At 39.6% G+C, this 16,149-nt stretch overlaps 1 protein-coding gene across 1 annotated transcript in view; it reads right to left on the bottom strand.

The window, feature by feature from the left end:
* Positions 1-16,149, bottom strand: part of cog6 (component of oligomeric golgi complex 6) — a 34,923-nt gene that overhangs the window by 16,955 nt on the left and 1,819 nt on the right. The window contains exons 5-8 of the mRNA XM_027147788.2: positions 3,866-3,977; positions 2,534-2,616; positions 2,363-2,433; positions 1,915-2,008 (exon numbers count right to left, since the gene is read on the bottom strand). Coding sequence (XP_027003589.1) covers positions 1,915-2,008; positions 2,363-2,433; positions 2,534-2,616; positions 3,866-3,977 — 360 coding nt within the window. The remainder of the gene's footprint in view (positions 1-1,914; positions 2,009-2,362; positions 2,434-2,533; positions 2,617-3,865; positions 3,978-16,149) is intronic.

Raw genomic sequence — 16,149 nt, 5'->3', positions numbered from 1 at the left:
GTGTTAATTCATAGTTTTGATGCCTTCAGTGTGAATCTACAATTTTCATAGTCATGAAAATAAAGAAAACTCTTTGAATGAGAAGGTGTGTCCAAACTTTTACCTGTATAATATTACATAAAAAAGAACTAAAACATTTACACAAACATCTAAAAGCATAAGACCTCTCAAAACGATACAATTCGGACAACATTGTTCATTGTTCTAAACTCAAAGCAATCACAGTACGTTTTAATTAATAGCTTATGTTCATGTTGATGATGGAAAATAAAACCATCCTAAACTGACACACTTTAATACGCATTATATGTGCTCTGTAATAATCACTGCGTAAAAAACTAACCTCGATTTTATATCCCACAATCAGCATATCTGTTCATCTAACACTCAGTACTTGCAACTTGGTTTGTCAATCATCAGCTAGCATTATAGTGTCAGGCTTTTTGCATCCCACCATAGCAATATGCAATATGTGGGCCTCTTAGTCGGGCATCTCAGCAGGACATTTGAAAGCTATTAGTTGCGACATTTAGGCTGCACAGACAGTCTTGTTCAGACAGATTACTCATTTATTTTACCCAGCATCAGCATTATGTTCTGAGCTAAGCAAGTCTGAGTGTGTTACAGCAACATTTGGTATTCCATGAGAGAGAGCTTTGCTGTAGTGTTTTGTACAGATGTAATGTCTATATGTAATACACATGTTCTATGTTCACTGTACAATTCAATAATATCCACTTTTAACACTTTTTAAATTCAACATGCTCTACGTGCCAAGTATTCTGTTTTAGAGCATTTTTTCTTTCTTCTGTCATTGAAACGTGTTTTTTTTTCAGTTGCAGTAAGATTTAGTGTGAATCTGCCACCTTGTGGTTACTGTGAAGAACTGCAATGCGTAGTAACTACTCCAACATTACCAAGTAAAAACATTTTTTTTTGCTGCACGCAGTATGCTCAATTAAAAATAAGAAATGTTTTTTTCTTCTTTCGGCTGCTCCCTGTTTGGGGTCGCCACAACAGATCAAGTGGTCTGCATATTAGATTTGGCACAGGTTTTACGCCGGATGCCCTTACTAACACAACCCTCCCATTTTTATCATACCTGGCCCACGGCAACGAGCGCGCGGGATTCTGCCGCCCACCTGGGGCAGGAATAATAAATGTATTTGTATTTTCCTATTCTAAAATAATTGGCTTAGGCCTGTTACTCTTCTGGAAGATAAATGAAATCTCTCTTACAAATGAATAACAAAAGCTTTTCATAAAAATAGAATTCTGCAAATTATAATATAGTTTTTTTAGTTTCTGCAGAAAAGACCACAACTGGGAAGACCGTGGTTAGAACTGACTAATAAGCCTGATTACTGAATAGTGAATTGTTTAACAGTCGCTGAAGAAAAAGCTGGGGACAGTTTTCTCCAGGTTCATGAAGAATTAAATGTTATTTGAATGTAAAAAGAAGTATAAAGGGACGAGGAGTCGGATCTTTCTGTCAATGTTTACAAAAAACAAGTCTTCAGTCGAAGGAAAGCACAGTTAGTTTGTGGGTTAAAGAAGTGAAATATGTTGCTTCTTCTGTCTTCATAAGAATATGAATACATGTGCAGATCAGTTACGTGTGTGTGTGTGTGTGTGTGTGTGTGTGTGTGTGTGTGTGTGTGTGTGTGTGTGTGTGAGAGAGAGAGAGAGAAAAAGAGAGAGAGAAATCCTACATTTTGTTACCATAGAAACGAAAACGTATTAGTATAAGTGCATTAATATACTAGACCATGCAGTTTGCACTATTAATCAAAAACTTCTGACGGATTCTACTTCAAGCGTAGTAGAAGATTTTTTTAAGAGCTGCTGCACACGGTCACTAGACACTTTTGTAATAAGTTGACAAAGTGTGAGTATGTGTGTGTTTGTACTCACTTATAAAGAACAGGCCGGTCCTGTAAAGCCTCCATGGCTTGACTGAGCACAGGAGGAACATCACACGTCTCCTGAGTCAACCCCCGACACTCATCTATGATAAACCGTGTGAAAGAGCGTGAGACAGGAAGAAAAAAAAGACAAGAGTGTGCAAGAGAACGAAATAACAGATATGAAAACATGCTTGAAAAATGAATTTAATTTGAAAGAAGAAGAAAAAAACAAAACAATCACAGTACCCTTACTGAAGGCTATTAATAACCACTTCAATAAGAACAGTAAATAATTACTCAGTATTTGTCCATGACTCCCTTTTTTTTTTTTTTTTTTTTAACACTCCCTCACAACATCTGTGTCACGATTGGAGAAATGTGTCACCTTTCTGGTATCATGTTTTAACGTGTATGTGCATGTGCATGAGCGTGAGCGTGAGCGTGAACACACTCACTTTGAGCCCAGCGGTACAGCTGCTCATATGATGTCTCCTGTAACACCGCCATTTGTTCCATGATCTCCAGTCTGCATTAAAACAAACCACAATGAGCGGTGAGTTTTTAAACAACGAAACAAAGATGTCATTTCAAAGTGAAAGCGATTCTTTTCTCCGTTTCCCGCTCACCCTGCTGTTTGCTGATTAGTCCGCAAAAGAACCTTCACGTCTTCGTGGATGTTCTTCACACGATTCAGGGCTTTAAAGAAATCCTGCAAGAAAACGATACCCATCAATAGGTACAATGTACTTTCCATGCCAATCTGGCCCCCATTTTAACACTGTTCATTTAACATTTCACGTTCAGTATAAATCAGATGTTATTTTAATCTTTCATAGTCCTGACTCCTGAAGTACAACACTTCATGTTATAGAAATAAGAATCATCGACAAGACATTTATATTGTCCAGTCAGCCAATAACGTAATGAAAAAAGGTCAGAGGAAAAAGGCCTATATTAACGCAAATGACTTTTTGCTAGCCATGTTGAGACGCATCAAACTTTGAGGTGAATGGGCTACAACAGCAAGAGCCAGCATCAGTTAGCAAATAACAAGATCCTGAGGCTACGAACTCAGCAACATCATGAATTGTTTTATTCCGCTTATTCAACAACAATTTTCCACCACTGACTTTTTGTTAAAGGAAAACCCATTCTTTCACTGTTTATAGTAACATTTGATGGTGCTGTAAAGATCCATGAGACAAAATAGTTTGTCTTATCCTGATACTGAGGAGTTTTTCCCTCACCAGCCTCTCTTTTATTTTCTCTCTTCAAACAAATAACACTAGTGATGTGACGAAGAACCCGAAAAGTCCTCATTCATGAAGATTCTTCATGCAAAAACTCTGACACTGGATACTTCTTCCAAAAGTATTAAATAAACATCTCCTCGTAAAAATAAAATCCACCATATCAAAGATCATGCTTTCTGTTCACACGGAGTGAGAGCTGTGATGAAAGACATTTTAGAAGAAATACATTAACATAAACCTGTGATACGAATTACAGCCATAATCACTGCCAGAGGCTTGAATTTATAGAAAACTAATCAAGATCTTCTGATTATTATATAATCAAGATCTTCTGATTATTCAAAACTGAGAATTCAGCATTTTGGTATAAAAATAGACTACATTCCTAATTCCTGCACCTGAAACTAATATCTTTCAGCATGATGATCTGCTGTGTACAATTCAAGGTCCATAAAATATTTATATTATAATGTTGGTGTAGCAGGAATAGAGCATTGAATTCAACCCCACTTAAGAGCAACTAGAATGCCAAATCCCGCTGCTCGTCCAACATCAGCGTCTGACTCCACTAATGTGGCTAAATGAACACAAATCCCACAGACACACAACAAAATCCCAGGGACATCATCTGGAACTAGATGTCCAATAAGTCCGTACTGTAAAAGGGTGACTAATCAGTTGTTATATATTGTGTTTTAAGGGTACCTCAGTGATTGGTTCATCACGGGCGTAGCGTAAAGTGGCCATTTCTTCACTGGACAGCTGGAATTTGGAGAGAAAGGCCTGGGCCACCTGTGCTCGCACCTCTAGTCTGTGACTGGAAAAAAGGAATAAAGTTACAGTGGCCATACAGTATACATACGTATACACACACAGAGACACACACACACACACACACACACATATATATATATATATATATATATATATATATATATATATATATATATATATATATATATATATATATATATATATATATATATATAAAGTTAAGTTAAGTAGACTGTTTATGATTAGCGTGACGTGATTAGAGGCGTTTTGGCTGTTATTCAATTACACTAAATGCAATTTATTTTAAGTTTTAGTACATAAAGGTCTCTGTGCCCTCTGACATAGAACTGTATTTTGCAATTACATTGCTGCCCATGACAAGTGTGATTATTTCTACAAAATATAAATAAAAAAATGTCAAAAATAAAAAATATAAAAATTGAATGTTTACTAACACGATTAAATAAAACATGTTTAATATGCCAGCATCTACATTCATGTTTGAACAGTACATTTGGTACAAATCACTCAGCACTCTCATTCTTTAATGCTCATTCATTTATCTTTTTGCAATGTTTGTGACAATGGGAGCGAATACAATGTGAGATTCCTTCTAAATGCTGAAAATCTGCCACTAGGTGGCAGTGGTGATCTATAAAGAACAAAAAACCACACACAGACACACACACACAGACACACACACACAGACACACACACACAGACACACACACACAGACACACACACACAGACACACACACACAGACACACACACACAGACACACACACAGACACACACACAGACACACACACAGACACACACACAGACACACACACAGACACACACACAGACACACACACAGACAGACACACAGACAGACACACAGACAGACACACACACACAGACAGACACACACAGACACACAGACACACACACACACAGACACACACACACACAGACACACACACACACAGACACACACACACACAGACACACACACAGACAGACACACACACAGACAGACACACACACAGACAGACACACACACAGACAGACACACACACAGACAGACACACACACAGACAGACACACACACAGACAGACACACACACAGACAGACACACACACAGACAGACACACACACAGACAGACACACACACAGACAGACACACACACAGACAGACACACACACAGACACACACACAGACACACACACAGACACACAAAATAGCTGGCTAGAGAAGACTTCTGCATTCAGGTAGAACAATAGTGGGCACAAATCAGCACATGGCTGAACACTTTGAGCTGTAAGGATCTCATGAGAGAACCATCTGGATTGTAGCCTCTTTCCATTACTCAGCTGTCTTATTCCCACTTTTTCCCCAACACAGCACCAGCACCGTGATTTACAATCTATACCCCAGAATGATGTAGAACAACTAAATCATGCTGAGGTTTGTAGAGACATAATGTACTGGTAACTCTCACATGGGATTACAGCTCCACATGGGATTACAGTTGAAGCTGCCTTGTTTTAGTTTATCACAGAGAAACAGTGCATCATTCAAACCAGTAGCATAGATCTACATTGGAAGGATCTCCTTAATTTAAGTTGTTGAATGGTCTAGATATTTTACCTACTAAGGGAAAAGGCAGCAACGATCAAGGTTTTGAAATCTCTGATGATGATACATAGAACTGTGGTGTTCAAGAGAATACAAATAACTCTGTCAAGTTCAACATCTTACTAACTTTCTGGTCGTTTTCTATCCTTTAGCTGTTCAGTTTGGACGAGTTCGTAGCCTCAGGATCTTGTTATTTGCTAACTGATGCTGGCTCTTGCTGTTGTAGCCCATTCACCTCAAAGTTTGATGCGTCTCAACATGGCTAGCAAAAAGTCATTTGCGTTAATATAGGCCTTTTTCCTCTGACCTTTTTTCATTACGTTACTGGCTGACTGGACAATAAAAAGTTATTTAATTAGCTGTTAAAGTGGACAGTGAATGTGCCACAGATATATTCTACACCAGACCGATGCACATCTAAATGCATCCTTATTTAACTAGCAGTACACATCCAGATTTTGTTCATTTATATTTAGTACATTATGTGATTAATTTTTTATGTATATTTCAAAATAGTGATGTAAAATTTCATTTTATTAATACATTTGTCATATTCGGTTTTGCTGAATCAAACTAATTTCCATTGGTTTTTTTTTTAGGGCTATATTAATCTAACACTTTCTACAGCTCACCTTGACTTTATGATTTAACTCGAGCAGTCATTAAAACACAGGAACGGACATCCTTTCTCAAACTGTAGTGAGATCAGATATCGGGTTCTTAAGGTCTCTTGATATGAGATCAATTATGGATAAGAGATCTGTGTTTTCTTCATGCTACAGTACATTACTATTCCTCAGCTGCACTACTGCTCTGACAAACCGGATTCAACTCCTCTACCGCACCGGACATTATATGACTCAGACAACAGAAGAAGAAACAAAACTGTCCGAATAAAAGTGTCAAACATAAGAAACTGTCTGAAATGATCGGGAACCATAAAAATCCACCCATTCAGCTGTATTAGAGACAGAAGAATCTGATAAAGCAGAAAAACAACACAATAAAAGTCTACATCAAACAGCAAAGCTTGGTGTATTAAAGGATTATGAATCATTTCCATAATTATTCCCCTTATCACCTTCTGTCTGATGACTAACCGTGACATGGTTTTAAACAGGAAACGGGTGGTGCCTAATCACACAGGTGCTTGCTTAAAAAAGAAAGACTTACAGACTTGTGTGCGGATATTAATCACTTCTGAAGGTGCTCGTGAAGGATTGAATATCAAAAACAGGAACATGAACGTACAGTCTGGGTATGATAAGGAATAAAACATCACTTGCTGTGTAAGAAATAATCAGCTTCAGATTATTTTCTATTAAGTGTTTTTTCTGCTTAACAACAACAACAAAAAACTTTCCACTATTATGACATCTACGAACATTCACTCCTCAACAGTCACAACAGGGGTGGGGTTATCCTGGAAGAGATTGTGTGCATCAGGATAGAAATGCTTCATTATAGGATAGAACAACTTTGGACTGGTCGCTCAAGTCCAGAGCAGAAACCAGCCTGCTACAGCACAGCACAGCCAACTAGGGGTCAAGCTAAACTGCCACCGTTGGCCCCTTGAGCAAGGTCTCTAGCTCTCACTGCTCCAGTGATATGCAAAGATAGAATTTCACTGTGCTGTAATGTATGTGCGACCAATAAAGACTACTTTTTCTTCTTCTTGAGAACATATTGAGAATGCCTCACCATTTCCTATACTGGGGGTTTGTGCATTGTGACTATAATATCCTTCTCTGTGGTGTTATCCGATTGTTCTCACCGGTAGTCTGATCACACCCTGCACTGACATTTTCCCCTCACATTTACAGGCTCTCTTCTGTTTTTCCTCACATACTGAATTAATGAGACAGAATTACTGTAATTGTGTATGAGTTTTCAAACACAATTTCCATCCCTATGTACTTTGTCTTTCCCACAGGTTCCTATTAAAGTCGTCAGTCAGCACCGTGCCGCAGAGAGCGCTGAGAATACGACACTAAGGCCCTAAGGTTAGGCAATCTTTCTGCATAATGTTTAAAACACTCTCAGTGTTGGTTTTTGTGAGTAGGACATTTCGCGATATAATGAAAGCCTGGATAAAAAGTGTGTCCGTGTTCTGCTTTGGAGCTCAGAGATTCATTCTAGGCATGAGAGATTATTTAGTCTCGGTTGTTCTGACACCCAGCATTACTCAGGTGTAGCAATACCTCCGGCTGTGACTAACATGACTTGAGAATTTGCAGTGAAACACTGCTATATATATATATTTTTTTTTATTCTAGGGTATGAGCTATTGCTCAGCTGAGCAGCGAGAAAAAATTGCACCCCAACACACTATTATAAATCACTGACGGTAAAGTCATTAAGAAGCAAACCCTTTAAAGCTGTCAAATAGGACAATTATCAAACTCAACATCGTATGAATAAAGATAATAGGAAGACAAAAAGGTTAATAAACCTGTCTCACATGAGAGTATAATATATAAATTCACTTAAAAAACTTCATGCACTTTTAATGAATGTGCATACTTACTGGCTTTCATTTAATGCCTCATAAACAGGGGCCTTATAGGAAGGAAGTGTAGATTTGGTTGGTGTAATTGTGTGTGAGACAGAAAGAATAAAGCAGGACGTATTCTATGGATGACGTGTAAATGACACTGATGACAACCTGACTGATGAATAAGACACACAGAGACACACACACAGACAGACACACACAGAGACACACCCACAGAGAGACACACCCACAGAGAGACACCCACAGAAAGACAGAGACACACAGAGACAGACACAGAGAGAGAGAGATACACACACACACACAGACACACACACACACACACACAGACACACACACACAGACACACACACACAGACACACACACACAGACACACAGACACAGACACAGACACAGACACAGACACAGACACACACACACACACAGACAGACACACAGACAGACACAGACACAGACACAGACACAGACACACACACACACACACACACACACAGACAGACACACACACAGACAGACACACACACACAGACAGACAGACACACACAGACAGACAGACACACACACACAGACAGACACACACACACAGACAGACACACACACACACACAGACAGACACACACACACACACAGACAGACACACACACACACACACAGACACACACACACACACAGACAGGTTCAATCATTAATTTTCATGTATCCGACTCATCTATAAAAACTGCACAGGACTGGGAACCTCCTTCACTGTAGGCTTTGGCCATGGCATTAAATGATTATGAAGTCACGCACCGGTGGTCCTATAGGGTGTTCAGTAAGCCATCTATCTCATCACCACACATCCACAGCACAGCTTTTAATGTGGAATTTTATTTCTCTTATCTCCAGCTTGCATTAGCCACAACGCCGGACCTGCTGCGAAAGCTTAACTCACAGAACGCTATTTACCAACCCGCACATATCTGTCTCGTCTTCATCCCGATACAAATGCAAAGTGCAGCTGTCTGTCGTGGGAAAAATGGGAATACATTTCCAGCCTGAGCTCACGCTTCACTGTACCTGCTCGCTCATGCATCCTCAATCTGACACTTGACGCAGAATCAATCAAAAGTCTGGGACATGAGCAGCCTCATGAAATGTACTGACCAGTCACCCATGCTCTAAAACAAAGAGAACTTTCTCTGAACAGCCAGTCCCAGGATTGTAAAGCCTTGTCTTATGGACTGAACAGTTCAAGTGTCCTTTCTCAGACTATTTGACTACTCTTTCATAAGGCACGTTAAACAAGGATGGAATTTTTTCCAGCATGACATTTCGCCGTCATTTCCCTGACTGTAGCAAGAGATCAAGATGTGGCCAGTTTATCAGTAAACATGTAGCACTTTCTGTTAAACCTACTATTCTTGCACACATCTATTTTATACTCGCTGGGTTCTTTGTACATCTTTATTTGCTTTTAATAATAGTGTTAAGTTGCTGTAATAATCCACAATTTCCCATGTGGGATCAAGAAACTTAGTTTGTTTGTCCATCCATCCATCTATCCATGCATACATTTATACATCCACCATTAAATCACACCCACTAACCCTGTCTGTCTGTCTGTGTCCCTCTGTCCCTCCATTCATCCATCCCTCCTACCCACCTTATCTGTCTGTCTGTCCATCTATTTATCTGTCTGTCTGTCTGTCCATTCCACCATCCATCCCTCCGTCCCACCCACCCCGTCTGTCTGTCTGTTCCTCTATCTCTTTTAATCTATATTAAAATCAACATTTATTTGTTTAGCGCTTTTAACAGCGGACATTGTCTCAAAGCAGCTTTACATAACAAACATAATACTAAAAGTTAAGATGAAGATTAATATAAATACAAAAATTCAAGATTAATATTAGACATGTTTAAATGTCTCTGAATTGTTTGCAAGTCTGGTCTGAGGCGTCTCAGGTGACTGTGGAAAGGAAAAACCCCCTTGAACGGTAAAGGAAGAAACCAAGAGAGGAACCAGACACAAAAGGGAACCCATACACCAGAGGGTGTGATCACATCTACATCGATTTATCCTTCCATTCATTTTTCTATCCATCCGCTCATCTATCTCTCCTCAGTATAACTATGCTTCTTTTCAAGTTAATGTTTCCTTCTGAGCATTTCTATAAACTCTAATGATGCCTTGATCATTTAGAATCCTTGAAGTTATAATAAAACAATCATCTATCAAGCTGAACAACTTTTATATCTAGTAATGACCTCTGTATAATTCTAAAGCCGTTGTAATTTATAAACATTATAAAACCATTTAAAATGTCAGAGCTTCCTTTAAAAATCACACACACACGCGCACACACACACACACACACACACACAAGTTACGGATTTTTTTAAATGCTTCAGAGGAAATCTTTTGGGTGATGTAATAAATGTACAACTATATTAGTGTCTTACAACTTATAATGAGGAATAATTTAACATCATTCCGTTTACTTGAAATGCTTAATGATATTTTATTAACAATCTGCTTTTATAGTTGCTAAATATTACATCTGTTTCAGAATTATTCACAGGCCGTATATTATAAACTGTTAAAAAAAAATAGCTTGCAAGAAATGATTACAAACGTATAGTGCATTAGAAAATTGATTCTAATGATTTAGAAATATGGGTTTCATAAAACGTGTTAACAAGTTCTCATTTCTGCTGACGAAAGCTGCTTTCAGCGAAACTTCCGCACAGACGTATAACACTGAAGCTACCGTAACGCTATGGATGGCGGACAATCAGTGCTACCAGGTGCTTACTTGTTTGCCTGTCCTCAGCCTTCTTTATTCAGGCTTTGTTTTCCTCTCATCACTAGGCATGGCTTTTGTGTTCTTTAGAGAACAAGCGACACTGTGTCATTGAGTGATAGGGAGGACGTGGGAGGCAGACAGAGGGCGTGAGGCACTTTCTCATCAAGGCATGATGCTCATTTGTCACTGAGACCAGGCTTGTCTGAGAAGCTTTCAGGTGATACATGCTGCTTCTAAATGAAGTAAAAATAAATAAATAAAAAAGGACAGGAGAGCTTTTTTAAAACATGAAATGTTCTTAGCATAGAAAAAAGTCTACTACTTTTCTATCAACTGCTTCTAACTAAAGAAATAAAACCCCAAAGAAATCTTAAGAAACTAGAATACCTCAGTAAAATAAAAAGAAATGAGACACTGTTAATTATTTTTCCTGCATGTAAAACGTTATGCCGAGATCTTTACATTATGCTTCAAGTGTTCGAGTGAGAAGTCAAATCATTTTAAGCCTACTCAATGAACTCCAGCAGAAAGAACCACACGGATACCCAAAGGTCAGTTAGGAGAGTCGTCCAGACTGAGAAAGCTGACACAGGCAGTCTGGGTTTTAATATTTTATAAGTTTTTTTTATATATATATATATCTGTTCGTTCATTTTTTCGCAATAAGTCAAAGTGTGTCCTATGTCCTTGTCTTGTACCTCCCACAGCTTTCTGCCTTTTAGATATATGAGATGTCAGGCGAGGTTACAGAGCAGCTGGACGGACAGGGACGCTCCCATCTGGTCTAGAGTATTGACTCCCTGATGAAAATGTCACTAAGACGACATTCCTCCCAAAGGGCCTGGGGACACGACGATGACGCCAACATGCCCACTCTATATTGATAAAACTTTCAGATTCATTCAGTAGACCTTTCCTTCGATAATAAAAATACCGTTTGCTTCTTAAATGTGTTGGAACGACACCCGAGCAAGGAAGCTAAATATGATCCTACAAGAACTCTACACTGGAGAAGGTTTTTAATCCTTCTAAAAATTCCTCATCTAAAATCCTAAAAATTTAGCTAGAACTGTGTAAACATATGGGGACTACATTAAGTCTTATGTACCACTGCAGTTGCTATTCAAGTGTCCAATTACTTGGCAAGGAAATCGCCCAGGGTTAGAGCCGATTATTAGTCCTGTCGATGATTTTTGTTATTCAGCTAATTGATGTTAAACTGTCCTTTAATTGAATTTATTTCAGTTCATTTCATAAAATAATGTCAGTACTGAATCAGTATCAAAACCGCTAGTGAATTATTATCAAACGAAACTAATGATCAAATTCAGTATCACATAAGTGTTGAATCATTTTGGATCAAGTGTGAGAAGAGTATTAAATCAGAATCAATTCAGTGTCGAATCAGTGTTGACTCAGTATCAAGTCAGTATTGAATTAGTTTTGAATCTACATAAAATTTGTAGTTCATGAATCCTAAGATAAAACCATAAGAAAAAGGACAGAAGCAACCGAATATCAAAATCATATTAACTCATTACTGATTCGGCACTGTATCTATACTGATTCAGTGTAAAATCAGTACATACTAGTATTGAATCTGCAACGAATCGAGAAAGAATCGGGATTAAAATAGGATAGAATCTGTACTGAATCAGTATCGGGAAGCTTTGATATCAAGATCATATTGAAAATAAAAAACCTATGTGCAGCCCCACTGCATAAGAATTAACATTAGTGCAATGTTAATGATATAATTCAGAGCTCTATTCAAAACATACTGTAGTCTGAGGTCAGGGCTACTGAAGCATGGAGTCGCCAGATGCCCATCACGGCTGCAGCAACGTGCCAGTGGCAGATGTCGGTGCACAAGGTCAGAAACCTGCACTGCTCAGCTCCAGCAGTCATTTTCTGCACACCATCACTCTCAGCCTTGTTCTATCACTCAAACGCTCACAACCAAAGCCCCTGTGCATAAATCACTCGACTTTTCTCTTGCCTGATCCTTCTCTCTCTCGCTCTCTCACGCCAGCATGCCAATGTTTCATCAGGCGAGACATTCTGCTGAGTGTTTCTGTCACCTCCTTGATCGCTTCTCCCTCTAATCAATTATCCCCAAATGAGGTTTATTGGCAGTCTCTCAATGTCCATAAACAACTATGTGCCACTAGCAGGGGCTGTAAAGCTGAACCGTGGGAGGTGAAAAGCAATGGAAATCACTCACTGCACCACATACTCTCGCCTTGTTGCCCAGGGGCAAGCGTTGTTGTCTCTCGTATCTACCGTAAGCCACAATCAGTAGAATTCACAATGAGCAGCGAACAAGAGATATGACACTGTTAATTACACAAGCTGCACCGGAGTATGACAAGAATAACACTCACTGAGACAGCTCATGAATCATTCATTGGACCTCATAAAAAAGTTTAATTTTTAGCTTATCTATGAATCTGTGGACACTCGTTTATATTCCACAGATAGAAGACAAATCAGTAGAGCAACGACCAGCTAAAGATCTGACAAAATGCTGGACGTGGTAGGAGAAAATGTTTACGTGGAAGGATTTTAAAAAAGAAACAGAAAGAAGATGTGTGTTCTTTGTTTTTTACCTCACAGCAGATACGGAATCATTTATGGGGAAGTGTTCAATGCAGGGAATCATGATTCACTTGAAGAGTCAGAAACATCCAGCTTTTATGAACCGTATAAATTGAAGTATTCATGCTTCAGTAAGAAGCAGCTCGAGCTACTAATCACGCTGATATTAAATGTGAAGGGAAATAAAAGAGATAATTGATCATAATGTTTCTCATAAAACTGCTGTTTCTGCACAGGCTTCTTAAAGCTACAGTATGGGAGCAAAGTAGACAACTGGACAACTACCTACATACACTCTCTCTCTCTCTCTCTCTCTCTCTCTCTCTCTCACACGCGCGCACACACGCGCGCGCACACTCTCTCTCACTCGTGTGTGCTCACTCACTCACTCACTCACTCACTCACTCACTCACTCACTCACACACACACACTCTCACACACACTCTCACACACACACACTCTCACACACACACACTCTCACACACACACTCTCACACACACACACTCTCACACACACACTCACACACACACACACTCTCACACACACACACACTCTCACACACTCTCACACACACACCACACACACCTCACACACACCCACACACACACACACACACACCCACACACACACCACACACACTCTCACCACACACACACTCTCACACACACACACTCTCACACACACACACCTCACACACACACACGCTCACACACACACGCCACACACACACACACACACGCACACACACACACACCACACACACCACACACACACCACACACACACCGCACACACGCGCACACACACTCACACACACGCGCACACACCGCACCACACGCACACACCCCCACACACACCACACACACACAACCCACACACCCACTCACACCACACACGCCCACACACCGCACACACACGCCACACACACGCGCCACACACTCCACACACCCCACCCACGCGCACACACCCGCACACACACGCGCACACGACAAGCGCACACACACGCCACACACACTCGCACAACACGCGCCAACACACGGCACCACACGAACACCACACACAAGGAACACACACGCACACACACTCTCACACACACACTCACACACACACTCACACACACACTCACACACACACTCACACACACACTCACACACACTCACACACACTCACACACACTCACACACACTCTCACACACTCTCACACACTCTCACACACTCTCACACACTCTCACACACTCTCACACTCTCACACACTCTCTCACACTCTCTCACACACTCACACACTCTCTCACTCACACACTCTCTCACTCTCACACACTCTCACTCTCTCACTCACTCTCACACTCACACTCACACTCACACTCACAAGCTTCTGTGGCTTCTGCTTGCTTGGTTACACCAACACCTGCCCTTGTGGATAAGATTGGACACTGCTGCCCTAATGGTCTTGGAATATCTTTAGAATACGTGGATGCAAAGAGTTGTCTTGTAAATGGCTTGTGAAAGAAACCTGTGCATTTCAAAATCATTCATGGTTCTCATGTCAATACCATGACAAATCTGAACACGATCCTCTGAAGGACAGCTAGTGGAGCAGATTAGGTTGGGGTCTGGGATTGCAATGGCTAAACATGCCTTTCCTAGCTGCCAAGAAGCTAATGTTTTTATGATTGGCTTTCCACAACAGAAAGGAGTGGACATTTATATTTACTGGCATTTCAGTCAAAGTTTATTAGCTTGCTTTGCTTTTTGAATGAGGCACAATACAGTGGACCAAAAGGAACACGTGTCATTTCCAAGTATCTGCACCAAAACAGCAAGGAATTTAAATCGGAAAATAGTCAACAACCAGCTGATGTGATGTGTGTGTCTGTTTTATTTGTGTATTTCCACAGCAAACTGCCAATGGTTAGAAATTATAGTCATCTAAAGAATGACATGCCATCGCATGTAATGTTGTGGTACATCCATGAAACAAATACTTCTATCACTTATGACAGCTATAAAACAGTCGCTCAGTCACGTTCTCTCGACATTAATAAGGCAGTTGTTAATAAGCAGCTTTTTATGTTATAGTGATGCAGAGGTTTTTCTAATGTACAAAGTTTTCTGTACTGAAGTCTCAGACATGACAAAAAAAAAACTGACTGACCTGCTATTTCTTCTTGGTCAAGTAATAACCCATTTTCCAATCGTATTATTCTTAGTTTATGTGGCGTGTCTGCCATACATATGAATTAGCTGTTACACTACGACATGTTAGAACAAGCACATTAATAAAAATGTGCTGTTTGTATTAAAGCTGACATTATTTTCAGAGATACTGCAAATAAATAAATAAATAAATAAATCAAACAAAACATATTGCCAGAATAAAGACTTCTGCAACAATAGTGTTTAAGAATAACATGGAATATACCAGATCTATAGTAATTATGAATAATTAAGCAAGAACTAAAGAGAGAACTTTTGTTTAATCGCTCTTTCAAATGCACAGAATTTTACAATGTGCTCTGCAGAACAGTAAGATGACCTCTGCTCTTAAATATCTTCAGCCTGCTCTAATACACTCTGTCCTAACCTTCCAAAGAGTCCCTTTTAATCCTGTCCAAAACTGATATACAGTCTTTTCATTTCCACTCATTTCATTTGATTAGCTTGTGCTTTTACAGCACCCTAAACCTGACAAAAATA

The sequence above is a fragment of the Tachysurus fulvidraco genome, chromosome 11 (genome assembly GCF_022655615.1).
Source record: "Tachysurus fulvidraco isolate hzauxx_2018 chromosome 11, HZAU_PFXX_2.0, whole genome shotgun sequence".
Lineage (NCBI taxonomy): Eukaryota > Metazoa > Chordata > Actinopteri > Siluriformes > Bagridae > Tachysurus > Tachysurus fulvidraco.
Note: the sequence above shows the minus strand (reverse complement) of the source record. Positions and strands in the feature narration are given on the sequence as shown.